The sequence below is a fragment of the Salmo salar genome, chromosome ssa16 (assembly GCF_905237065.1).
Source record: "Salmo salar chromosome ssa16, Ssal_v3.1, whole genome shotgun sequence".
In the NCBI taxonomy this organism is placed as follows: Eukaryota; Metazoa; Chordata; class Actinopteri; order Salmoniformes; family Salmonidae; genus Salmo; species Salmo salar.
In genome coordinates this window covers 78,529,235-78,556,604 of record NC_059457.1, presented here as the reverse complement: position 1 = coordinate 78,556,604, position 27,370 = coordinate 78,529,235, and the positions used below count along the sequence as shown (strand labels likewise).

At 43.9% G+C, this 27,370-nt stretch overlaps 2 protein-coding genes and 1 pseudogene across 2 annotated transcripts; 1 reads left to right on the top strand and 2 right to left on the bottom strand.

Annotated features, from left to right (window-relative positions):
* The first annotated feature begins 3,875 nt into the window (after positions 1-3,875).
* LOC106574655 (PCI domain-containing protein 2) lies at positions 3,876-13,215 on the top strand. The gene is made up of 13 exons (XM_045698005.1): positions 3,876-4,001; positions 4,570-4,624; positions 4,787-4,876; positions 5,006-5,145; positions 5,309-5,350; positions 5,537-5,591; positions 8,530-8,633; positions 11,459-11,534; positions 11,698-11,940; positions 12,073-12,146; positions 12,295-12,420; positions 12,720-12,843; positions 12,957-13,215. Exons 2-13 carry the CDS (start codon positions 4,589-4,591, stop codon positions 13,044-13,046), a joined length of 1,200 nt encoding a protein of 399 aa, XP_045553961.1. The 5' UTR covers positions 3,876-4,001; positions 4,570-4,588; the 3' UTR covers positions 13,047-13,215.
* Positions 13,102-16,656, bottom strand: LOC106574654 (vitamin K-dependent protein Z). Its single transcript, XM_014150651.2, has 8 exons — positions 16,207-16,656; positions 15,203-15,366; positions 15,012-15,036; positions 14,805-14,918; positions 14,543-14,674; positions 14,368-14,453; positions 14,097-14,217; positions 13,102-13,984 (listed from the first exon to the last, which is right to left on the bottom strand). Exons 1-8 carry the CDS (start codon positions 16,406-16,408, stop codon positions 13,365-13,367), a joined length of 1,464 nt encoding a protein of 487 aa, XP_014006126.1. The 5' UTR covers positions 16,409-16,656; the 3' UTR covers positions 13,102-13,364.
* Positions 16,657-16,945: 289 nt separating this feature from the next.
* LOC106574657 (uncharacterized) lies at positions 16,946-27,301 on the bottom strand (annotated as a pseudogene).
* Between the last annotated feature and the right edge of the window lie 69 nt (positions 27,302-27,370).

Sequence of the window (27,370 nt, the reverse complement as noted above, 5' to 3'; positions counted from 1 at the left end):
TCTTATCACAGCACTGCCAAACCATGGTCGACCAACATGGCTGACCTTTGGCCCATCATAAGAAGGTTCATCTCCATTCTAGTATTCTAATTCTATGATGTTTCTTACTGGCTGCCACTTTTTCAGGTGGCTTTGTTAACCCAATATCCACAGAATATGCAATGCAAAAGCAGCATTGTCACCTGTGAGAGCAAATGTATTTAATACCTGTTGTCATATATTCTAAGATATTTATCTAACTATTTTTTATTAATTGGCTTCCTGGGATTTTTTTATTTAAATTTACCTCATTAAAGAGGTAGGAAAAGTAGAATAGCAAAACTAAATGAGTCAGCTAAAGCTGACGTTACAAGGCAATTAACTAAGGTCAACGCTAATGTGACTCGAAGGAGGTTTTCTGATTAGTGTTGCCCAGTCTGCAGTATTACAGTGCATCTGTCAGAGGGTTGCCAGCAGAAAACTTTGATTCATGTCAATTCACAAACATAAGTATTTAATCTACTTGTCTTTCGATTTAATTCATTAGTAATTACAAGTTATGTGACAGGAAGGTCAGACTGAGGTCAACATAAGGTTCCTCTGCCCTCATCGGCTGGACTGGGCCTATTGTAAATTATGCATGTGTGCAGTTACTGTATGTCTCATCATCATACAAACTAATCTGACAGCCGACCTCATAAGTGTGGTTTATAACGCAGTTTCGTGAGGAGAGCTTTAAGCTTCAGACAACACAGCTAATCCACAGCAGGAACTTCCACATATGGGCATTGTCTCCGGTATTGAAATTCAGCCTTAGAGCAGGAACTCCACATATGGGTACAGACTTTCATATTGGAAGTTGCCCGGAGGAGGAACTCCATGTATGGGCCCACACACCCAAATTGGAATGCGGCCTATTAGCAAAGAACTCCAAATATGGACATAGAGCCGTGACCATGCCAATTGCTCACCTGCATCCAGTCCTTTTTATGAACACCCTGCCGGGAGGCCACCTACCAGCCTCAGTCCACGACCAGGGTCTGGCCTCCCCATCAACTCACCCCCTAGGCTTCTGGCACAATGGTGGGCCAGCCCTACCCCCTTCCATGACCAGGGGCTGGCCCCATCAGCAGGGGGGCTAGCACAACCTTGGCTTACGGCCAGGGATTGGCCGTCCCAACAGGGGGCAGCTCAACCTCGGGCCACGACTAGGGGCTGGCCTCTCCGACCACCATCCACACCAAAACCCTCATACAAACTCTATGAACTACTACCCCTTCCGACATGTTCATCAGATGGCGAGAAGACGAACCTGTGAGAGCAGACATGGTTTAATCAATACTACATCAGTATAGTAAAGCTAACAATAACAGGGCTTGGGGATTGGCTGTACTGTGGTTTGCTCCATTCACATCACCGACTGATATGCTGTCACACAATAGTGATGGGTACTCGTAAAGATTTCTACTATCTATGCCGAGGCCAAGGACAAAGCTTCAACGCTTCAACACTAAAGAAGGGCACAGATAGTATAACTAAGGCACAGAAGGGTTTTTTTAGCAGGCAAAATGTCCTTATGATGAGCACGCAGATTCTATTAAGCCCCCACTTAAAGGGTAATTCCACCACTTTTCAACCTCATATTTATTATCTCCAGCACAATACCAGTGTATACATATTCGAAAACCGACCATTTCTTTTTGTTTTGTAAAAATATATAAAGTTCAAAAGTTATACCCGATGACATCATCAAAAGTAAAAACATTTTAAAAACAGTGATTTTAAAACACAATTAAATTTGCGGTTGTGTGGGTAGCAAGAAAATACCCTCCCTCTGGCTAGAAACTTGTTTCAGGTTTTGAAAATCACAGTTTTCCCTTCATTTTAATCCAACCCTGTGATGTCACAGAGAAGCATTGTTTTTAGGACCTTTCTTCTGATCTTTTTAACCACAGATCATAGAAACGTGACATTTCACATACAGTACGTAGACACTGGTATGGTGCTGGAGATAATGATTATGAGGTTGAAAAGTGGCGGAATTGCCCTTTAAAAAAGAGAATGTCATTTTGGAAGATTATTCAAACTGAGTGGATTAGGATTTCACACGAGAGCCAACTAGTGTCAGCCACGACATGAAACGCCCATCAGGCGAGCTCTAGCACAATGACACTCATGCCAGCACAGCAAAATGTAGGAAGATCAAATAGGGGTTTTATTTACAGTATACAGACTGTATGGCTCCCTGTAAACACAAAGCTATATTAAGAGTTTATAGGTGCCCTATATGTTGCTATGCCAAACAGGTTTTACAGTACAGAGTACAGAGTACAGTTTGTCCTCATTTTTGGCTCTGGGTAGCAGCGTTCAATGTGATACTTTACCCTGTCTTTCCCATCAGAGGTACCTGGGAAAAAAAGATGCTCTCTGAGGTGTTGTGGGGACAAAAAGGGAGCTTTCTCATACAGATCCCCTGAACACGGATTGAGACAGCAATTCGAAAGAGTCCTAGTAAGGAGAGTCATTTGCAGTCAGTGTACGTACATTGATGGCATTTCTGTTGCGTCTGTACAAAGACACAGAGTGGGATGAATGAGGGGTGAAGAGCTTTTGGTGTGACGAAATTGAAAATCTTCTGAAACCATGTCACAATTGTGCCCAGCAGCGACCCCAAATAGACGCCTGGCTGTTACTGATGTGACTCCTGAGTTTGACATCATCAAAACAGGGGCAGAAGGTTGCTAGGCAACAGAGGGGACAGCTGCTAAATCTACAGTAAGCAGATGTTCTTGGATGTAATGACAACGCTGTTGTTTTATGAGGCCAAAGAGATTTAGAATGTATGATTTTGACAGGTCTTTCAGAGAATTTAAGTTACTGCAGTGTCCTTGTTCTAGCTGTGCTGTGTCGACAGCTCTGGATGCTGCAAGGCTCCCATAGGGAAGCCTCTCTCCCTCCGACACACACACACACACACACACACACACACACACACACACACACACACACACACACACACACACACACACACACACACACACACACACACACACACACACACACACACACACACACACACACACACACACACACACACACATGGCCTATACCAAAGTCACTTTAGAGGGCATGCCGGCAATCCATACCCCGGCTGGGATCCAATATGCTGCTGTGATACCTCAGCAACCTGAGAAGAGGAGCTGCGGAAGGATAGAGAATGGAGAGAGTGGAGGGGGTTAGAGGGAGTGGAGGGGTTAGAGACAGTGGAGGGGGTTAGAGGGAGTGGAGGGGGTTAGAGGGAGTGGATGGGGTTAGAGGGAGTGGATGGGGTTAGAGGGAGTGGAGGGGGTTAGAGGGAGTGGAGGGGGTTAGAGGGAGTGGAGGGGGTTAGAGGGAGTTAGAGGGAGTGGAGGGTTAGAGACAGTGGAGGGGGTTAGAGGGAGTGGAGGGGGTTAGAGGGAGTGGAGGGGGTTAGAGGGAGTTAGAGGGAGTGGAGGGTTAGAGACAGTGGAGGGGGTTAGAGGGAGTGGAGGGGGTTAGAGGGAGTGGGTCACATGCTGAGCTGAGGAAGGTAGAATCACTGTGATATAATAACATTGTGAACAGGTTTGCAGGACACACAGGAACACACAGGCACACAAGGCTAGTGGCACTCTGCAGGTTCTATTTTAAGAGCCCATTCTCACTCCTCCATTAATCACACAGTGTAGCGTGAAACACTCCCTCTCACAGGGCCAGACACATCGTAGATCACAGAGGCGCTGTGTGTGTGTGTGTGTGTGTGTGTGTGTGTGTGTGTGTGTGTGTGTGTGTGTGTTTGAGAGCGAGAGATTGCGAGAGCAGTCTTCATTGCGCATAGCTTCTAATAAGCACATGGAGGCGACAAAGTTATATCTAGACTATTGTAGTACGTGGGAGACTTTTATTTTGAAGGCTCAAGGAATACATTGACCCGGAAGTGATTCGTGTTGCTACAGCTCAACAACATGAATACATTTTAAACAGAAATTTAACCACAACAGGTAGCTATAGACGGATACATTGGAAATATGCCATTAGGTTAGTTCAGTGGTTCCCAACCAACCAGGGGTACTAGGAGACTTGGCTTACCTACAGGGGGTACTTGAGAAGACTCATGAGACCATAGGCTTTTACTGGTAAAATGCGCATGAGGGGGTACTTCAGGAGTACAGTACTCTGGGCAGAGCAACATTTTGTTGGTGGTACAATAACCGAAAAGAATTGGGAACCACTGGCTTTGTAAACTAGCTAGCTAACGTTAGTTACACGTTGATGTATCTTATCAGCCACAATCTAGCCGTCCTTGACAGTTATGAATGAATGCATGCTACCTAGCTAGCGTTAGTTAAAGCGATACAAAAAAGTTACATTATATTGATCACAATTTAATCATCATCACACTCGTTGTGATACTGAATTAAACTCTTAGCTAATCTACTAGTAACGTTAGCTAGCTAGATAAATTGCCAATAGCCATGGCACAGTAGTTATGATGTTGTCAGATTCAGAGCTCTTGCTGCTTAGCGGATTTGCTTAAACAACTGTTTTATTATTTAAACTTTTTCGTAGGTTCACATCCCTGGCCACAATGGCGCACATAACAATCAACCAGTATCTCCAACAGGTAGACATTTTTCTATTTTATCTTACCGGTTATCAAGTGAGCCCATATAGCTAGCAGTCTTCTTCCTTAGCACAGACTTTCATTTAGCTATTCTTTGTGTTCACAATGTTCACCACTAGTCGCGCATGCTCAGTTCACACCATGTTGCTTACCTGTTCCCAGGTGTATGAGGCCATTGATAATCATGAGGGGAGCTTTTGTGCAGAACTGCTGTCATTCAAACACCCACATGTGGCTAACCCACGTCTCCAGGTGAGGCTATTCAGGCTGCCTGAACCTTCCATGCCTTCAAGTCCTGCTGACCTGTTGTTACACTTGTATCTCTTCAGATAACACCCTCTGTGTTTTTCTCTAAAAACATGACTGTATGTTTGCCTGCAGCTCGCCAGTCCAGAGGAGAAGTGCCAACAGGTGCTGGAAGTCCCGTACGATGAGATGGTTGCAGCACACTTGAGGTGCACCTATGCAGTGTCCAACCACGACTTTGTTGAGGCGTACAAATGTCAGACATTGGTGGTCCAATATCCTTTTGGCATTTCTGGAGATTACTTTGCATACATATTCTCATCACTCCCCATCCCTGCCTGACAAATATATACATACACACAGGATTTGTGCTATAGACTGGTCCATTTCCAAACTGTTCTGTCATGGTTTCTCTGCGGTTCCTCCTTGACTTTCTACGTCATTCTTGAGGGCCTTCCAATCTCACAAAGAGGAGAACTGGTAAAGATCCTTACTGTCATTTTATTTTTTGTAATTTGAAATAGATTTCTACGTTTTTTTGTAAATGATTGTAAAGCCCAATATCGATTGCATGCAAAAAAATGACATTTTTGATACATTTGGCCCTAGTGTTTTTCTATTCTACATATACACGTCTGTGGGATGACTGCTCTATGTGCTGTTTAGGGCCTTGCCAGTGATGTTCGCTGTTACGTTGGACCTGCGGATATTTGCCAACAATGTAAGTGAACATAAACTATTGTGCTCTAAAATGCTTCTGATCCAGTTATGGAAAAGTAATGTCCTATAGGAGGGGTTTGATGATTGTAGTATTATTGTCCTATAGGAGGGTGTGATGATTGTAGTATTATTGTCCTATAGGAAGGGTTTGATGATTGTAGTATTATTGTCCTATAGGAGGGGTTTGATGATTGTAGTATTAGGGTCCTATAGGAGGGGTTTGATGATTGTAGTATTATGGTCCTATAGGAGGGGTTTGATGATTGTAGTATTATTGTCCTATAGGAGGGGTTTGATGATTGTAGTATTATTGTCCTATAGGAAGGGTTTGATGATTGTAGTATTATTGTCCTATAGGAGGGTGTGATGATTGTAGTATTATTGTCCTATAGGAGGGGTTTGATGATTGTAGTATTATTGTCCTATAGGAGGGGTGTGATGATTGTAGTATTATTGTCCTATAGGAGGGGTTTGATGATTGTAGTATTATGGTCCTATAGGAGGGGTTTGATGATTGTAGTATTATTGTCCTATAGGAGGGGTTTGATGATTGTAGTATTATTGTCCTATAGGAGGGGTTTGATGATTGTAGTATTATTGTCCTATAGGAGGGGTTTGATGATTGTAGTATTATGGTCCTATAGGAGGGGTTTGATGATTGTAGTATTATTGTCCTATAGGAGGGTGTGATGATTGTAGTATTATGGTCCTATAGGAGGGTGTGATGATTGTAGTATTAGGGTCCTATAGGAAGGGTTTGATGATTGTAGTATTATTGTCCTATAGGAGGGGTTTGATGATTGTAGTATTATTGTCCTATAGGAGGGGTTTGATGATTGTAGTATTATTGTCCTATAGGAGGGGTTTGATGATTGTAGTATTATTGTCCTATAGGAGGGGTTTGATGATTGTAGTATTATTGTCCTATAGGAGGGGTTTGATGATTGTAGTATTATTGTCCTATAGGAGGGGTTTGATGATTGTAGTATTAGGGTCCTATAGGAAGGGTTTGATGATTGTAGTATTATTGTCCTATAGGAGGGGTTTGATGATTGTAGTATTATGGTCCTATAGGAGGGGTTTGATGATTGTAGTATTAGGGTCCTATAGGAAGGGTTTGATGATTGTAGTATTATTGTCCTATAGGAGGGGTTTGATGATTGTAGTATTAGGGTCCTATAGGAGGGGTTTGATGATTGTAGTATTATTGTCCTATAGGAGGGGTTTGATGATTGTAGTATTATTGTCCTATAGGAGGGGTTTGATGATTGTAGTATTAGGGTCCTATAGGAAGGGTTTGATGATTGTAGTATTATTGTCCTATAGGAGGGGTTTGATGATTGTAGTATTAGGGTCCTATAGGAAGGGTTTGATGATTGTAGTATTATTGTCCTATAGGAGGGTTTGATGATTGTAGTATTATTGTCCTATAGGAGGGGTTTGATGATTGTAGTATTATTGTCCTATAGGAGGGGTTTGATGATTGTAGTATTAGGGTCCTATAGGAAGGGTTTGATGATTGTAGTATTATTGTCCTATAGGAGGGTTTGATGATTGTAGTATTATTGTCCTATAGGAGGGGTTTGATGATTGTAGTATTATTGTCCTATAGGAGGGGTTTGATGATTGTAGTATTATGGTCCTATAGGAGGGGTTTGATGATTGTAGTATTATTGTCCTATAGGAGGGGTTTGATGATTGTAGTATTAGGGTCCTATAGGAGGGGTTTGATGATTGTAGTATTATTGTCCTATAGGAGGGGTGTGATGATTGTAGTATTATTGTCCTATAGGAGGGGTGTGATGATTGTAGTATTATTGTCCTATAGGAGGGTGTGATGATTGTAGTATTATTGTCCTATAGGAGGGTGTGATGATTGTAGTATTATTGTCCTATAGGAGGGGTTTGATGATTGTAGTATTAGGGTCCTATAGGAAGGGTTTGATGATTGTAGTATTATTGTCCTATAGGAAGGGTTTGATGATTGTAGTATTATTGTCCTATAGGAGGGGTTTGATGATTGTAGTATTAGGGTCCTATAGGAAGGGTTTGATGATTGTAGTATTATTGTCCTATAGGAGGGGTTTGATGATTGTAGTATTAGGGTCCTATAGGAAGGGTTTGATGATTGTAGTATTATTGTCCTATAGGAGGGGTTTGATGATTGTAGTATTATGGTCCTATAGGAGGGGTTTGATGATTGTAGTATTATTGTCCTATAGGAGGGGTTTGATGATTGTAGTATTATTGTCCTATAGGAGGGGTTTGATGATTGTAGTATTATTGTCCTATAGGAGGGGTTTGATGATTGTAGTATTATTGTCCTATAGGAAGGGTTTGATGATTGTAGTATTAGGGTCCTATAGGAAGGGTTTGATGATTGTAGTATTATTGTCCTATAGGAGGGGTTTGATGATTGTAGTATTATTGTCCTATAGGAGGGGTTTGATGATTGTAGTATTATTGTCCTATAGGAGGGGTTTGATGATTGTAGTATTATTGTCCTATAGGAGGGGTTTGATGATTGTAGTATTATTGTCCTATAGGAGGGGTTTGATGATTGTAGTATTATTGTCCTATAGGAGGGGTTTGATGATTGTAGTATTATTGTCCTATAGGAGGGGTTTGATGATTGTAGTATTATGGTCCTATAGGAGGGGTTTGATGATTGTAGTATTATTGTCCTATAGGAGGGGTTTGATGATTGTAGTATTATTGTCCTATAGGAGGGGTTTGATGATTGTAGTATTATTGTCCTATAGGAAGGGTTTGATGATTGTAGTATTAGGGTCCTATAGGAGGGGTTTGATGATTGTAGTATTATTGTCCTATAGGAAGGGTTTGATGATTGTAGTATTATTGTCCTATAGGAGGGGTTTGATGATTGTAGTATTATTGTCCTATAGGAGGGGTTTGATGATTGTAGTATTATTGTCCAGGCAGAGCAGCAGCTCCTGAGGAAGGGAAAAGGCAAACTGGGAGACATGCTGGAGAAAGCTGCTGAACAACTGATGGGCTGTTTCAGAGTGTGTGCCAGCGACAAGTGAGTCTCACAGGACATGGACACTATTAACAGCATATTACACTATATATCTAACAGCGGACAGCATATTAAACTATCTATCTTACAACATTGAACACTATTGACAGCATATTAAACTATATAGCTTACAGCATTGGACATTATTGACAGCATATTAAACTATATATTGAATTTAATTTATTTTGGGTAACAGACATGTACAACAAAATGTACTATGTGGACCCAGAGGATATCACTTGAAAGTATTAATTAAAACGCTTGTTTCCAAAGTGGTCCTCAGTGGTAAAAAAAAATAACGCATATTATGATTAAAAGGAAACACAAAATTACAAACAACCATAAATGCATTCATTTAGATTGACATCCTAAAAAGTGGCACTATTCATTGCACTTTTCCCTAACCTTAAAAATTAACCATATTCTTTTCACAATCTATTACAATTGCACATCATACCGATCCTTCAAATAAATACACCTGACCAGCAGTAGGGGCCACAAGGGTCAGTGGAGTGGTTTCTCTTACTTAGACAACCTTGTCCAAATGAAAACCTTTGCCTGCTTTTTAAAGCTATTTTTATATTTTCTTTGCTTGATTGCCAAGGGGAGGCTATTCCATAGATAAATGCCTGTATAGAAAAACGTGCTCCTAGCAGTACTGTTTACTCTTGGGATTTTACAAGACATAACACTAGCTCTGGTATTGTAACTGTGTTGGGTATAGACCATATCAATGTGGTTTTTCATATAACCTGGGGCACAATTATTTAAGATGTCAAACATATGATTAAGTTTAAGTTGGTCCACTCTGGACTCCAAAGGCAACAAGCCCACCTCCCAGAACTCCTGTACCCCCAGGGTGGACATTCAGCATATACCTGATAACATTATTTTGCATGACCAGCATTCTCTCTTTCAGCTTTTTTGATAGCCCACTATACCAAGCAGAGCAGGCATAATCAAAATGACACTGAATCAAGGTTGAGACACGATATAAAAATGTAAATTTGTTCGCAAAAGAATTTTAGCACCAATCAGGTCTCCAGAAAGGGATTGATCTAGGGACACACAAAGATAAGATACTTGTTTTAGATTCAATCTCCTTGCCTGCACAGTTTACCTTTATCTTGTCAGCCCTAAGCAATCTACATTTTGTTCCAAACAAAATCGATTCAGTTTTTCCCAAATGTAGTGACAATTTGTTGTCAGTCAACCAATCTCTAACAAAATGCAATTCCTTACTCAGGGTCTCTATGTAAACTGTATCCTTCCCTGATACCAGTATGGCTGAATCATCAGCATAAAGCAGGTGTTTGTACTTTACTGTATCTGGAATATCATTAACGTATATAAGAAATAAGAGAGGCCCTAAAATGGATCCCTGCGGTACTCCACAGGATATTTCTTTGGTTTCTGACAGAACATCACCAACATTACATGTGTTCCGTTGGTCAGATAAGACCAAAACCAATTCACTGCTACATCATTTAGACCCATGCATTTCAGTTTCATCAGGAGAATATCATGGTCAAAAGCTTTCTGGGGGGCCTCCCGAGTGGCGCAGTGGTCTAATTAGACCACTGCGCCACTCGAGGCCCCCAGAAAGCTTTTGACCATGATATTCTCCTGATGAAACTGAAATGCATGGGTCTAAATGATGTAGCAGTGAATTGGTTTTGGTCTTATCTGACCAACGGAACACATGTAATGTTGGTGATGTTCTGTCAGAAACCAAAGAAATATCCTGTGGAGTACCGCAGGGATCCATTTTAGGGCCTCTCTTATTTCTTATATACGTTAATGATATTCCAGATACAGTAAAGTACAAACACCTGCTTTATGCTGATGATTCAGCCATACTGGTATCAGGGAAGGATACAGTTTACATAGAGACCCTGAGTAAGGAATTGCATTTTGTTAGAGATTGGTTGACTGACAACAAATTGTCACTACATTTGGGAAAAACTGAATCGATTTTGTTTGGAACTAGTGGCTGTGCCACTAGAGTTTCTGGGTTCGAGTCCAGGCTTTGTCGCGACCAGGTGACCCATTTGGCCCAACGTCGTCCGGGTTAGGGGAGGGTTTGGCCAGCAGGGATGTCCTTGTCGCGCACTAGCGACTCCTGTGACGGGCCGGGCGCAGTGCACGCTGACACGGTCGCCATGTGTACGGTGTTTCCTCCGACACATTGGTGCGGATAGCTTCCGGGTTAAGTGGGCATTGTGTGAAGTAGCAGTGCGGCTTGGTTGGGTTGTGTTTCGAAGGACACTCGGCTCTCGACCTTCGCCTCTCCCGAGTCCATACGGGAGTTGCAGCGACGAGACAAGACTGTAACTACCAATTGGATACCACGAAAAAGAAGCTTTCTGCAAGTCTAACATGACCATACCTGTATAGTTCACTTTCTCACATTCCTGATTAATGTGGCCAAAAAGGCAAGTATCAGTGTTCTAAAGCCAGATTGGAGTTCATGAAGAAGTTTGCTTGAAGGTATCCCTCAAGGTGCAGCATTGAACACTATTGACAGCATATTAAACTATATATCTTACAGCATATTAAACTATTTATCTTACAGCATATTAAACTATATCTTACAGCACACAGCATATTAAACTATATCTTACAGCATATTAAACTATTTATCTTAAGCATATTAAACTATATCTTACAGCAGACAGCATATTAAACTATATATCTTACAGCATTCAACACTATTGACAGCATATTAAACTATATATCTTACAGCATATTAAACTATATATCTTACAACCTTTACCGTAGCAACCATAGCCCCTTGCTCATTGTGTCTTGACTGTTATCGTTTACAGTCGGGCTGGGATTGACGACTCCAAGAAGTGGGGAATGTTGTTTCTCATCAATCAGCTCTTCAAGATCTACTTCAAGGTAAGGCAGTAGTGTGATTGGGTGAAGTTTTGTTTACATGAATAGGCCCTACTTTGTGTGTGTGTGTGTGTGTGTGTGTGTGTGTGTGTGTGTGTGTGTGTGTGTTTGTGTACATCTCTGTGTGTCTAAACGGTTGTGTGTGTGTATGTATGTGTGTGTCCAGATCAACAAGCTACACCTGTGTAAGCCACTGATCCGGGCCATCGACAGCTCCAACCTGAAGGATGATTACAGTATGGCCCAGAGAGTCACCTACAAATACTATGTAGGCCGCAAGGCCATGTTCGACAGCGACTACAAACCAGCCGAGGAGTACCTGTCCTTCTCCTTCCAGCACTGCCACCGCTCCAGCCAGAAGAACAAACGCATGATTCTCATCTACCTACTTCCTGTCAAGATGTTGCTGGTGAGACAGAGCACCTCACTGAGAGAGCTCAAACATACACTCATCTAGCCACACACGTCTGAATTCAAATCAAATTCAAAAAGCTTGACTGTCAATCAGAGACTAAGACTGGTGTCGCTCATGTTGATTCAGGGTCACATGCCTAATCACCAGCTGCTCAGGAAGTACGACCTCATGCAGTTTGCCGACGTCACGAAAGCTGTGAGGTGAGTGTCACCACCCGCCCGCTCCTCGCCATCTCTCTTTCTCCTCTCTCTCCCTACTCCCTCCTTCCCCCTCTCTTTTTCTGATTTATCTCTCACTCACTCACTCACTCACTCACTCACTCACTCACTCACTCACTCACTCTCACAGTGAGGGCAACCTGCTGCTGTTGAACGAGGCCTTGGCCAAGCACGAGACCTTCTTCATCCGCTGTGGCATCTTCCTCATCCTCGAGAAGCTCAAGATCATCACCTACCGGAACCTCTTCAAGAAAGTGTGAGTCTACTCAGCCAAGTCCAACGGTACTGGGCTGGCCTGGTTACACTTTTAACACTACTGAGCCAAGTCCAACGGTACTGGGCTGGCCTGGTTACACAGCCATCATAGTTGCTGGAACCGCACTGAAAGGACAATGTGAAAATAAATGATCTGAGGCAGCACAGTACGATTCAGGTCAGCCCTATAGTGTGAATTGGCATTTGTGGAGTAGGAACTAGTGTGTGTGTGTGTGTTAACCTATGAGTGATATTGACTTTCTGTTAACATGTTTGTGGTATGGACTTAATGTGGGTTAGGTACCAGCTGCTGAAGACTCACCAGTTACCCCTAGATGCCTTCCTGGTAGCTCTGAAAATGATGCAGGTGGAAGAGGTGGACATTGACGAGGTGCAGTGTATCCTGGCCAACCTAATCTGTGAGGTGAGATCCCACCACACACACCTTTTCCTCTGACCATACTAAGTGCTTCCACCTGATATTTCAGACAGTAGAAAAACATGAAGCAGCAGATGAACTCTCTTCCTCTCTTCTAGGGTCACATCAAGGGCTACATCTCTCACCAGCACCAGAAACTGGTCGTCAGCAAGGCCAATCCATTCCCCCTGCTGTCATCATCTTCCTAATCTACGTATCCCAGAATCCCCTTCACCCAGAAACTGTTCCCAGAAATATATTTCCTTATTGTTTAGGTTGCATTTTATTTTGTCATATTTTTTAAATTTTTATTTTTTTTTATTTTTTTTGTACTCCTTGTACCACATTTTTGTTTATTAAAGAAGAGTGGAAGATGAATTATTTCTATAATTATAGTACACGTTACAATATAACCACTCGCATTCATTTACATTGTTAACCTTGGAAAAAACAACTTCAATCTTGAACGCAACCTTGTTGGCTGTAAGTCCAGTGTAGGTAGGGATCAGGCTAACCCTTAGTTGGGGTTACACATAAGGTCCAGGTGGGTCGTGGGTCATTTGTGGTGTCATCCTCATCTCTGTCATCTCCAGGCGCTGCTGGATCCATTGCAAGTAGCGAGACAGCTTGGTGAACAACGGGGTTTGTCTACAGCCATGTGACGTGGGTGGCGAAAGGAGCAGGCCTGTTAGGAACGCTGTACCCCTCTCCACAGTCACAACGGGGGTCCCGGACAAGAGGTTCCTCGTTAGTCCTGGTTTGAGGTCTGTCTCATTAAACCTAGTCAACTCAGTCCCACAGAAGCCCTTCTGGCTCCCCATACAGAACATTTTGTTGGTGAGGGGCTGGGAGACGTTCACCTGGTTTCGACAGCCCTCCGCTTTCAGGTAGGAGAGAACAGGGGGACCGTGGAATTCCCCCCGGAGCTTGTCCGGACCCCTGGCCACCCCCTCCCTTCCTGGACTCATCAACACGTTCTCACTGAAATCCTTAGTGGGAAGGCACAGGTGGGAGACAGAGGGGCCAAAGGGAAGGGGCTCATTCAGTCTCACCACGGCCAGGTCGTCCTCCAGACTGCCTCTCTCGTGGCGGTTGTGAATGTACAATTGGGTCGATAGAGGGATCCTCACACTATTATTTGAGGCACCTTAGGGGATGAATGGAAACCGTTAGATTTCAGAAAGATTTGAATCTGCCTGAGCTGGAGGTTTATACACTAACAGATCAAACGTCAGTGTTTTTATCGCTGTGGGACTCACCTGTCTGCATGCTGTGGACTTTCTTCCCCATGTACAGGCAGCTAGCTGAGGTCAGGACTGCCTGAGGCCCCAGGATCACCCCGCTACACAGCTCCGCACCAGCCTCATCCACAAACACCACCTGCCAATCACAAAGTCACAGGTTAAAGGGGAAGTCCAGTATTTCACAAAATAATGTTCCTCACCTTGAAAGTAGTCTATAGGCCAGGAGAAACAGACTTCCCCTTTAACTCACCTTGCTGTACATTGTGCTGGTAGGGGAGGGACTTACTTGCCATGGACAGCGGTTGTGTGGACAGACGTGATAAGCTGTGTTGATTTGGTTTGTTGGCTGGAGTCTTCCACAGGGGTGCTTAACTAAGGAAACAGAGACGTCTCTATTTAAAGTGTGTCAGAGAGAGAGAGTGTTACAGATGTCTAATTCAAAAGAATAGGTAGACGTTAACCTGCAGGAATGCAGCTCCTCTTATCACTGTGAATCTTGTACCCTGTGGTGCAGGAGCACTGGTATGCAACAAAGTTGGGACTGCAGAAGTGGTCACAGGAGAAGGGCCCCTTGGTGGGGCACTGAGAGATATCTGTTATGACACACAAACATATCTCTTAGCCTACTCACATAACTATGAACACACTCTCACACTAACACACTCTCACACACACACATTCACACACACTCATAAAGAGTTCTAAGGTAGGTGTTCTGTTGACCTATTTCACAGTTCTTCCCGTGGTACAGCTCTGTGCAGCTACAGGTGTAACCTCCAATGCTGTCCTTGCAGCTGCCACCATGGAGACAGGGATTGGGTTTGCACTGGTCCCCATCTGGGGAGGAAGGAGAGGGGGGGGGGATTCAATATCTGGAGTGGGGAGAAAACCCAACACCCCTCTGCCACGATTCAAAAGAATGAGACTTACCCACGTAGACATTCCAGAAAGTGTCCTATTGAGGTATGAGAGAGAGAGAGACAATGGACACGGTTTAAATCAGAAAACTACTGCATTAGTTGTGGATAATGGGATTGCCTATGTTGTCAGATCAGTGCAGTTGAAGGAAAGGAATACATTTTAGACTATTGAGATGCACCCTGTAGGCCTAAACTTCTCACAGTTTTGAGTGTGTCTTCAAAGTACTCCCTGGCCTCCTCGTAGTTGCAGGTCTCCTCATAACACTCTCTCTCCAGGTTCCCCTGAAGCATCTCCTCCAAGAAGAACGCGTTCGCTCGCTTCGACCGTAGGAAGACCGTGCTGGCGTGCGCAGGGGGTCTGAACACTGAGGGTCAGGGAAGAGGAGGTGGAGGTGGATGAAAACCAGGAGGGATAGGAGGAGGATGTAGATGGAGGGGAAGTGGATGGAGAGGAGGGGAAGGAGGAGGGGTAGGAGTAGGAGGCAGATGAAGAGGAGGGGAGGTGGATGTAGAGGAGGAGTGGAAGGAGGAGGAGGTAAGGTGGATGAAAAGGAGGAGGGGGAGGGGAGGTGAATGAAGAGGAGGGGGAGGGGCAGGTTGATGAAGAGGAGGGGAAGGGGGAGGTGGACGAAGAGGAGGAGAGGAAGGGAAGGAGGAGGGGTAGGAGGATGAGGGGGAGGTGGATGAACGGGAGGAGAGGAGGGGAAGGAGGAGGAATAGGAGGAGGAGGGAGAAGACATAGGGAACAACAACAACTGAAAAGTGAGACAAACCAGAAGTGACTCATTATTCATTTTTCTCCTTCCAGGTTGAGGATAATATGTTAAATGGTGAAAAGTTAAACATGGAGCAATGGGATTTTGGTGAAGATTATCCACTTTATGTGGTCCCATCATTGAGTTTCATGCCATTGAATTAAATACAGAACAGTTTGCTTAATGTATACCTGTGGAGGCTGCTAAGGGGACAAAACATGGTTTTCATGGGTTTGATACCGTTCCATTCACTCCATTCCATCTATTAAACTTCATTCCAGCCATTATTATGAGCCGTTCTCCCCTCAGCAGCCTCCACTGCTGTATACCCGACACTATGCTGGTCATATGTAGACTGGAAAACTATGCTAGCAAAGTCATTGTCAGCCTGAACGTATGATTAACAAAATGTCTACTTGGTCCTGTCGCTTTCACAGTGCAGTGGCTTACCTCTCCCATAGCTGCAGACCAGGTGGACACTGCTCAGAAGAGAGAGAGACAGAAACCACCATCGCCTCCACGAGCCCATTACAATCCACATCCACACTGTACCCACAAGCCTCTCTGCCTGTGCCAAGGTCCTGTCTGTAGTCCTGTCTATCTCTCTCTCTTGCGCTCTCTCTCTACCTTTCTGTCTGACACACACAACCATGCTGCCGGGTTAACATTGCCAAGTAAACCCCCACCCGCTTGCCAGCCCAAATGTCAGTTTTTTAGTCATTGCTGTACACGCCAACAAAGTTGCGCTTATGTTGTGTGAATTTCTCCTGGATAGTGTAATTTATGTGGACCTCCCTGTCACCTGACGTAATAAAGGTAGCTGGTGCCAGCTCTAGACATTTTAAAGATGGTGCCTCATTAGCAATTGTATGTAATATAATAGCTACCAAACATGCTACTAATATGCTAATATGTTATGAAGATAAACTGAGATTAAACGTTAAGTAAAACTCATTGTATCACATTAGGTCTTCACAAACACACTGATGGACTCTAGACTGTACACACAGTAGAGCAAACAGCAAACCCACCTGTCCTTGTGTGCTCGGTACTTACACCAGCAATGATTCAAGTCAATGGTGACCTTTGAACCCTGCTGTTTTTCTGATACGATCGATTCAGTTTGTACTTTAAAAAAACAGTAACAGTAGGAACATTTCTGTCTAATGGCACTCCTGACTCAACTGTATAGTGTGTAATGTAGTTTAATGTTGGTATGTGATGACTGGACATTCAAACAAAACATGTTTTTTTTCTTTACCATAAGTTACTTGGTCTTGGATACATTTTGTGAAAAACAATGATAAACCACACAACAATGTTTATTGCCCATAATTCCCCAAGCCTCTTTATTGATTGGTTCTCCTCTCTCCTTTGTCTCCCTCAAACCCACATCATTGAGTGCATTCTACCTGCCCCCCTTGTCTTCCTCTTCCCTCCCTCCTTGGGGAGAAACTTCCCCATGACTGCCCGGATCCAGTCGATGTACTTGGACACCTGCGTGTAGATGCCGTACTTGCCCTCACGGGCGCACCCTTCGCCCCAGCTCACCACGCCCGTCACGAACCAAGTGTCCCCGTAACGGGTGACGTGGGGACCGCCGCTGTCCCCCTGGCACGCGTCCTTCTTCTCCTTATCGTAGCCGGTGTAGAACATGCGGTTGGAGATCTTGTGCTGGCTGGACTGAAGGCAGGTGGCCCGTGGTACGTAGGGCACAGTCAGACGCAGCAGGATGGTGGACGGCTGCTTGGCCTCCCCCACACGGCCGAACCCACTCACCAGTCCGTCGGGCCGTTTCATTAACACCTTGTATTGATAAGTAGACAGGACACCATTATGTTAGGTTCAGGAACATCTGAACTAAGATATAAACCATAGACAGATTCATTACATACTGTATGTTTATATGCGTCACTGGATAAAACCGGATATGTCACACAGAGAATTATGGGTAGTACATCATGCTACAGACCTGCTCTGCAAAGTCGTGTTGGGGCAGGCAGGCGGGGAGGATGAACTGGGTGAACTTGATAGGGTCCTTCAGCATGACGAGGGAGATGTCGTTGTGATAGGTGGTGGAGATGTAGGACCTGTGGATGAACACCTGTTCCACCTGCTGTATGGCCTCCCGCCCATCCTTCACCTCCGTGTCAAACTCTCCTGAAGGCAGACGGACAGACGGACCGATGGGGACGTTTGATTTCAATCAATTCAATTCATTTGATAGGCTGCTACAACTTAGGCTATGTATGTGTGGTATGGTTATTGACTGTTGTTATTTCACCCAGTAAACAACTATGCTGTACACAGCAATATACTAATGATAAAGTATTGTGATTATGGCACAATTATATTATATAGGATATGATTAACTTAAAAACAGTTTCTAGATGTAGAGACCACAGTTAAAGGTGATTGGCTAACGGGACCTACCCAGGACAACGTAAAATGAGTGTGTCTGGTTCATGCAATGGGCTGCCGTTAAGATGAAGTACTTATTCAGGATGGTTCCTCCACAGAAGCCCCTGTCCTCGTGGTTTACCAGGAAAGCCTGTGGAGAGAGGGAGATAAAGAGAGAGAAAGAATGAAAGATAGAGAGAGAAAAATAGACAGAGAAAAAGAGAGAAAGAAACAAACAGAGAGAGAGAAAGAATGAAAGAGAGAGAAAGAAAAAAAGAAAGAGAGAGAAAGAATGAAAGAGAGAGATATATATATATAGAGAGAGAGAGAGAAAGAAAGAAAGAAAGAAAGAAAGAAAGAAAGAAAGAAAGAAAGAAAGAAAGAAAGAGAGGGAGAGAGAAAGAAAGAGAGACAGAGTTGCAGAAACAAACAACCCTGAACACTATTTAGAGGGAACCCCACTAGAGGTTTCTCTACTCTACAATACCTGCCAGGGACATTCTCCTGGAGGACACTCCTCCCCATTGACAATACGGGTGTTGCCTCTCGCCTCGGCAAAGACTGGCTTCTCCTTCACCATGTCGAGAACGTCCTCCTCAAATGCAAATTGGATTTCTCTCTGTGTGGTTACGTTCCAGGCCGTTTCCCTGATAGGGTCCTCCATCATGTTGGTCTTTTCAGTGGTGTTGGTGGCAGTGGTGTTAGGCTGGTAGATGAAGATAGTGCGGGTGTTCTTGGATACCACAAAGCCACACTTAAAGGCCTCTTCAATGACAAAAGGGCAACAATGTTATTAGGTACTAACTAAGCCCAACCTTCAACTTACTACCAGTCCATGTTGGAGAATGGATCATAGATCACTTTTCTCTCGATCTGTCTGTCTGTCTGTCTGTCTGTCTGTCTGTCTGTCTGTCTGTCTGTCTGTCTGTCTGTCTGTCTGTCTGTCTGTCTGTCTGTCTGTCTGTTCTGTTTCTCTCCCTCTCTCTGTCGCTCTGTTGTTCTGTCTGTCTGTCTGTCTGTCTGTCTGTCTGTCTGTCTGTCTGTCTGTCTGTCTGTCTGTCTGTCTGTCTGTCTGGCTGGCTGGCTGGCTGGCTGGCTGGCTGTCTGTCTGGCTGTCTCTCTCTCTCTCTCCTCTCACCGTTGGAAAGGCAGGACTTGTCGTCTGTGTCCAGATAGTAGCCATCGGCACAGGATCATTGCACACTGTCCTTCTTCACGTGGCAGAAGTGATCACAGTCTCCATTCTTATTCTCACACAGCTCAGGAATGGCTGCAGAACAGCATCATATCAAGGATCCAGATTAGAAACAGATCACAGTCATGATTAGAGCCAGGTGTTGTTCCTGACTATGGAGTAACCTGGAGTCAAGATATTTCTAGCGTCTATGTGGGAGTCGAGAATGAGATTGTTTGTCAAAGTTCAAGAGGAAAGGGAGAAGAAGACATACCAATCTCACAGTTGTACCCCTGGAATCCAGCGAGACAGAAGCAGGTGTACATCCCAATCCCGTCCTTGCAGACCCCATTGTGGACACATGGCTTAGACACACAGGCATCTCCATCTGTGAAACACAGTTTATTTCTTGCCATGGACCTACCAGCACAGCAACACCAAACACACTGCAAACAATCAATTCATGAATTGAAAATAGCCCATTGTTTTGGTGTGTGGTCGTGAGTCCTTTACTTCCTGAACTGACTAGGTTGACCCCAATCTGACCCCTGGCTGTTGTCATCATAGGCTATTGTCATCATCACAACATGCTTGTCTAGCACACAGTCATCACAATCATCAAAGCAATCAGAGATACAGACACACCATAAAATATATCAACACACACATCCCAGTCACCCACCCTCACACGAACTCACACACTGACCGCAATCACTGACACTGACTAAACCCCAGAGTCTCCCTCACTTTCTCTCTATGTAACTATTTGTCAACCGTTTGAGACGGTGGGGTGTTTGAACGTACCCTCGGAGGCCACGCCGTGCAGCAGCAGGAGAAGGAATCAGGTCTGGGACAGCCGAAACATGGCCTGATCTCTGGGTGAGGCACCTCTCTACTCCTGGCTGCTCTGTGGAGCACAACTCTGGAGAGAACAGGCAGAGAGGGAGGGCAATGACCTGAGAGACAGGAAGAGAGAGAACATGCTGAAGAGAGAGGGAGAGGAAGGAATGTGTGTGTGTGTGTTTGTGTGTGTGGGGGGGTTAGAAAATAAAAAGGGGAAGAGAGAAAGAAAGGGGGAGGACAATAGAGGGTAAAAAAAAGAGGGATTAGGGATGTTTGAGAGAGAAAGATTGGAGAGAGAAGGGGAGAGAGAGAGAGCGAGAGAGAGAGAGAGAGAGAGAGAGAGAGAGAGAGAGGGAGGACTCACTTCAAATCCAGTCTTCACCACTCAGAGAGGCAAGGCCTTGTCCACACCACCATTTAGCTCTGCACTCTTCAGCATGACAGACAGCCCTTATTTGAGCCAATCAGGTCAGCTCTCAGGAAGGGGCAGAAAATCCTCAGTGATCATGTGATCAGTGTTCTGCGGTCCAAATCACTGAGCTAATATTGACACTAAAGGATATATTCCAATGGTTAAGCCTGCTGTGTTGTGGTGCCTTAAATGGCAAAACTAAAGAAATGCGTATGATTCAGATAATATGCATTTCAGAGAAAATACCATGTAGATAAGCTACTGCTGAAGTGTGGCTATGGATACATTTGGACTTTTCATTCACACACACACACACACACACACACACACACACACACACACACACACACACACACACACACACACACACACACACACACACACACACACACACACACACACACACACACACACACACACACACACACACACACACACACACACACACACACACACACACACACACACACACACACACACACACACAGAGAGATTTAGTTTGTCAGCGAGTAATATTTATTCTTCAGCTATCAGAGAGGAAACTTTGGAAGTAAATGTACGTATTGGGAAGCAAACATTCTGTATGGCATCAGGTCAAACATTCTGTATGGCATCAGGTCAAACATTCTGTATGGCATCAGGTCAAACATTCTGTATGGCATCAGGTCAAACATTCTCTATGGCATCAGGTCAAACATACTGTATGGCATCAGGTCAAACATTCTGTATGGCATCAGGTCAAACATTCTCTATGGCATCAGGTCAAACATTCTGTATGGCATCAGGACTAACATTCTGTATGGCATCAGGTCAAACATTCTGTCTGGCATCAGGTCAAACATTATGTATGGCATCAGGACTAACATTATGTATGGCATCAGGACTAACATTCTGTATGGCATCAGGTCAAACATTCTGTATGGCATCAGGACTAACATTCTGTATGGCATCAGGTCAAACATTCTGTCTGGCATCAGGTCAAACATTATGTATGGCATCAGGACTAACATTATGTATGGCATCAGGACTAACATTCTGTATGGCATCAGGTCAAACATTCTGTATGGCATCAGGTCAAACATTCTCTATGGCATCAGGTCAAACATTCTGTATGGCATCAGGTCAAACATTATGTATGGCATCAGGACTAACATTATGTATGGCATCAGGACTAACATTCTGTATGGCATCAGGTCAAACATTCTGTATGGCATCAGGACTAACATTCTGTATGGCATCAGGTCAAACATTCTGTCTGGCATCAGGTCAAACATTATGTATGGCATCAGGACTAACATTATGTATGGCATCAGGACTAACATTCTGTATGGCATCAGGTCAAACATTCTGTATGGCATCAGGTCAAACATTCTCTATGGCATCAGGTCAAACATTCTGTATGGCATCAGGTCAAACATTATGTCTGGCATCAGAGTCAAACATACTGTATGGCATCAGGTCAAACATTATGTCTGGCATCAGGTCAAACATTCTCTATGGCATCAGGTCAAACATTATGTATGGCATCAGGACTAACATTCTGTATGGCATCAGGTCAAACATTCTGTACGGCATCAGGTGAAACATTATGTCTGGCATCAGGTCAAACATTCTCTTTGGCATCAGGTCAAACATTATGTATGGCATCAGGACTAACATTCTGTATGGCATCAGGTCAAACATTCTGTACGGCATCAGGTCAAACATTATGTATGGCATCAGGTCAAACATTATGTCTGGCATCAGGTCAAACATTCTCTTTGGCATCAGGTCAAACATTATGTATGGCATCAGGACTAACATTCTGTATGGCATCAGGTCAAACATACTGTATGGCATCAGGTCAAACATTCTGTATGGCATCAGGTCAAACATTCTGTATGGCATCAGGTCAAACATTCTGTATGGCATCAGGTCAAACATTCTCTATGGCATCAGGTCAAACATACTGTATGGCATCAGGTCAAACATTCTGTATGGCATCAGGTCAAACATTCTCTATGGCATCAGGTCAAACATTCTGTATGGCATCAGGACTAACATTCTGTATGGCATCAGGTCAAACATTCTGTCTGGCATCAGGTCAAACATTATGTATGGCATCAGGACTAACATTATGTATGGCATCAGGACTAACATTCTGTATGGCATCAGGTCAAACATTCTGTATGGCATCAGGACTAACATTCTGTATGGCATCAGGTCAAACATTCTGTCTGGCATCAGGTCAAACATTATGTATGGCATCAGGACTAACATTATGTATGGCATCAGGACTAACATTCTGTATGGCATCAGGTCAAACATTCTGTATGGCATCAGGTCAAACATTCTCTATGGCATCAGGTCAAACATTCTGTATGGCATCAGGTCAAACATTATGTCTGGCATCAGAGTCAAACATACTGTATGGCATCAGGTCAAACATTATGTCTGGCATCAGGTCAAACATTCTCTATGGCATCAGGTCAAACATTATGTATGGCATCAGGACTAACATTCTGTATGGCATCAGGTCAAACATTCTGTACGGCATCAGGTCAAACATTATGTCTGGCATCAGGTCAAACATTCTCTTTGGCATCAGGTCAAACATTATGTATGGCATCAGGACTAACATTCTGTATGGCATCAGGTCAAACATTCTGTACGGCATCAGGTCAAACATTATGTATGGCATCAGGTCAAACATTATGTCTGGCATCAGGTCAAACATTCTCTTTGGCATCAGGTCAAACATTATGTATGGCATCAGGACTAACATTCTGTATGGCATCAGGTCAAACATACTGTATGGCATCAGGTCAAACATTCTGTATGGCATCAGGTCAAACATTCTGTCTGGCATCAGGTCAAACATTCTCTATGGCATCAGGTCAAACTTTATGTCTGGCATCAGGTCAAACATTATGTCTGGCATCAGGTCAAACATTCTCTATGGCATCAGGTCAAACATTCTCTATGGCATCAGGTCAAACATTATGTATGGCATCAGGACTAACATTCTGTATGGCATCAGGTCAAACATTCTGTCTGGCATCAGGTCAAACATTCTCTATGGCATCAGGTCAAACTTTATGTCTGGCATCAGGTCAAACATTCTCTATGGCATCAGGTCAAACATTCTGTATGGCATCAGGTCAAACATTCTGTATGGCATCAGGTCATCCAAATCACCACTTGAAATCTACACTTCACATTAAGAGTCAAATGAAAAGAATAGCAGAGTGAAAAGATGTCTGCATACAAAGCGATGAAACAGGACGATATTCTACACCATTAGCATGATATAGTGTAGCTTCCATGTACTATAAAAATATTTATTAATGTTATATGACAATAGATTCACTGTAATGACAATTGGTGTTGTGTGGTGACTGGTGACAAATTTAATGGGAGTTAGCCAATGCTATGCACATGTTTATTGGGAGGTGGTGTCACTAACTTCTCCGTAGCCTGCTGAATCTGAACCTCATCTAATGCCATCTCTAGCAGGAATGGCATCACCGAGGCACTGACTGAAGGAGCATTCATCACCTCCTCAACCCAGTCCAGGTAGTTGGCTACGGTAGTGTAGACGCCATAGTAACCCTGTTTGGGGCAGCCCTTCCCCCAGCCCACCACGCCCATCAGGAAGTGGGTGGTCTTGTAGTAAGTGACCAGGGGGCTCCCGTCATCCCCCCTACAGGCCTCCTGGTTCCCCTCCATGTATCCGGCACACAGCATGTTCTGGGTGAAGTTGAAGCCGCTCTTGAAGGTGCACTCAGAGTTGGGCAGGATGGGCACGGCTAGCCTGCGGAGGAAGGGCGAGGAGGGGGCTGGCGGGGTGCCAGGTTGGGGATCGTTGCCCCCGTTGGTGCGCTTCCCCCAGCCGCTAAGGGTGTGAAAGCGGACGGCCGCCAGCTCGCTCTTGGCGAAGTGTTGCTGAGGCAGGCAGATGGGTACAGCGTCAGGGCCCAGAGTTACAGGCTCTCTCAGACGCACCAGGGCGATGTCACTGTCACCTGTTGCTGGGTCGTACAGGTTGTAGGGTATGGCTCTGGCCACGGGGATCCTCTGCTCGCTGCCCTCTTCTACGTCAATGTTGTATTCCCCTGGAAACAGTGTTGTTCATTAGGACAGTGTTTTGTTATGTGACATAGGGACACAAACAATGTTCTCACTCTATGTTTCTAGAAGCTCTATGAAAGGCACACAACCCACACCCACACCCTAACCTACCTGCGACCACCATCAGGTCCTTGGTGTCTCTATCCACGACACAGTGGGCAGCAGTGATGACCCAGTCAGGATGAACTATGACCCCACCACACAGACTAGTGCCTTTATGTTTCAATAGGACCTGCAACCACCAGTCCCATCACAAAGACAAATTGGCCACTCTTATCCATCACATCTCATTGCACATAAACCAAAATAATACTGTGGAATTATATAATGCCTAATGGAAGAGGTGGTAATAGATACTAACCTAGTTAATATTACACCCTTTGACTTTGAGGATAGTGGTTGTATTAGAATGACTGTGGTTTAGTTATTGTATCACAATGCCCCGTGTGGCTCAGTTGGTAGAACATGGTGCTTGCAATTCCAGCGTGGTGGGTTTAATTCTCATGGGGGACAAGCACAAAAAATGCACTCACTACTCTAACTCATTCTGGATAAGAGTGTCTGCTAAATTACTAAAATGTAGAAGGGTAGTATTGGCCAATGAAATGTGAAAGAGGTGGATGGATCCATTGTGCTCTACAGCCAGGTGTTGATGTGTTACCTGCCATGGACAGGCTCCTTTGGGACAGTGGTTCCCACCGACTAGTCTGACTTGTGCCTGGCTCATCGGAGCTTCCAAGCCTGGGATTCTACCACACGGATACTGAACTGATAATAGACAGACAGACAAGTTGTTGTTTCTAACTCTATTCATACATCAACAAATACACGTTGACTCCCTTTGGTTCTGTAAATATTACAGTCTGTTTGTAACAAACAGGGATTTCCAGTCTTTAACAAAACATCTGGGCTCATCTACTGTCAGTTACAGTCAGTACCTTGGGCAACACACTGTCTTCCGTCCTCTCCCAGGGCGTAACCAGGAGCGCAGGAACACTTGCGTCTTGACCCAGAATTGTTACAGAAGTGATCGCACTCCCCGTTAAGGGAGAGGCATTTCAGGGTGTCCTCAAATACTGTAGTATGTTGGGAGAAAGGGGAAAGGCTAGTAGGATAAGCATAATGGGGTCAACATATAATATCAGCCCACTAGCAAATGTGGGCAACACTTCACGTTACAGTGCTCTTACTACTGCGTAATTACAATAATCTATTGGTATGAAACTATTGTGAAAACCGGTGTTTCTTAATCCTGGTCCTGGGAACCCAAAGGGGTGCACATTTTGGTCTTCACCCTAGCACTACACATCTGAGCACACATACTTTCTTAACACTTATTTTTATTAAAACTGCATTGTTGCTTAAGGGCTTGTCTGTAAGCATTTTACTGTAAGGTCTACACCTGTTGCATTCGGAGCATGTGACAAATAAAATTTGATTTGATTCAACTAATCAACTCATTATCTAACATTTGATTAGTGGAATCAGGTGTACAGTGCTAGGGCAAAACCCGAAATGTGCACCCCTTTAGGTCCCCAGGACCAGGATTAAGAAACACTGGCGTAAACTATTGGTATAAAAATGGCAGCTAGGAATTGTCTTCCTACCTATCTGACAGTATTTTCCTTCATAGCCTTCCAGACACTGACATGTGTAAGAGTCATCCATGTAAACACAAGTTCCGTTGTTTTTGCATGGGTTGACCAGGCAGGGGTCCTGACCTTAGAGGGATCAATAGGGTAAAGGTTTATGGCATTTGCTATTTGACATGCTGGACTTATCTTGTGCAAATAAATTAGGAATGTGATAACAGACATGGTAGTACCATATTGGATTTTATACAACAATATAATTAGCATTTTATGAAAATGACTGAAAGCACATTTGAAAGCAATACTCTAACATATCTTTTAGGCTGGTTGGAAATATTTGTGTACAGTCCACATAGAAAAATCTGATTTACCCGTGTATGTCAACCAAAACTTTTTCTGTGGAAACAAACCGTACATAGTCAGTTTTAAGAGTTATCTCTGGAATTCTCACATGTTCCTATGCATTGCTAAATATTTCATTAAATTAAATTAAAATAGTGCTTCAATCAAAGTAATTGCAAATATTTCACCAACTGAAATTACTACAAAATTGCACCGTTTGGGCGTCGTCCTCGAAAACTTCCCGAGCCTCTTCATAGTTACAAATTTCCTCCACACACTCGCGCTCGAGGTTGCCCTGTTTCATCTCCTCGAAGTAGCCGCTGTTGGCGCGCCTGGCTCTGTCAAGCACCAGGTGCGCATCGTCCTTCTTCAAGAAGACTTAAACATCGAATGACAAGCCATAAAAGAAAGACAACTCTCCATCTTTAAACAAAAATATGACTTTATCATTTAACTAACTGTAAAGCTAGATTCAAAATATATATTTTCGAAACAAACTTACCAGCGGCAGAAATAACAGTTGAAATGGCCCAAAGTGCACAAAATGTTTTCAGCAGCATCGTGTCGGACCTGAATCACCCAAAACTGAAGCGATTTGAGGTCAACAATGCCAGCTCATATGACTCCCACTCACTCCAACAGCTCACTCCCACTGCTCTGCAAACAGTTGCCACATCTAGGTGATGGTGACCAGACCGGAACCAGAGGATTAGGCCTATGTCTTGCACTACATGGACAAAA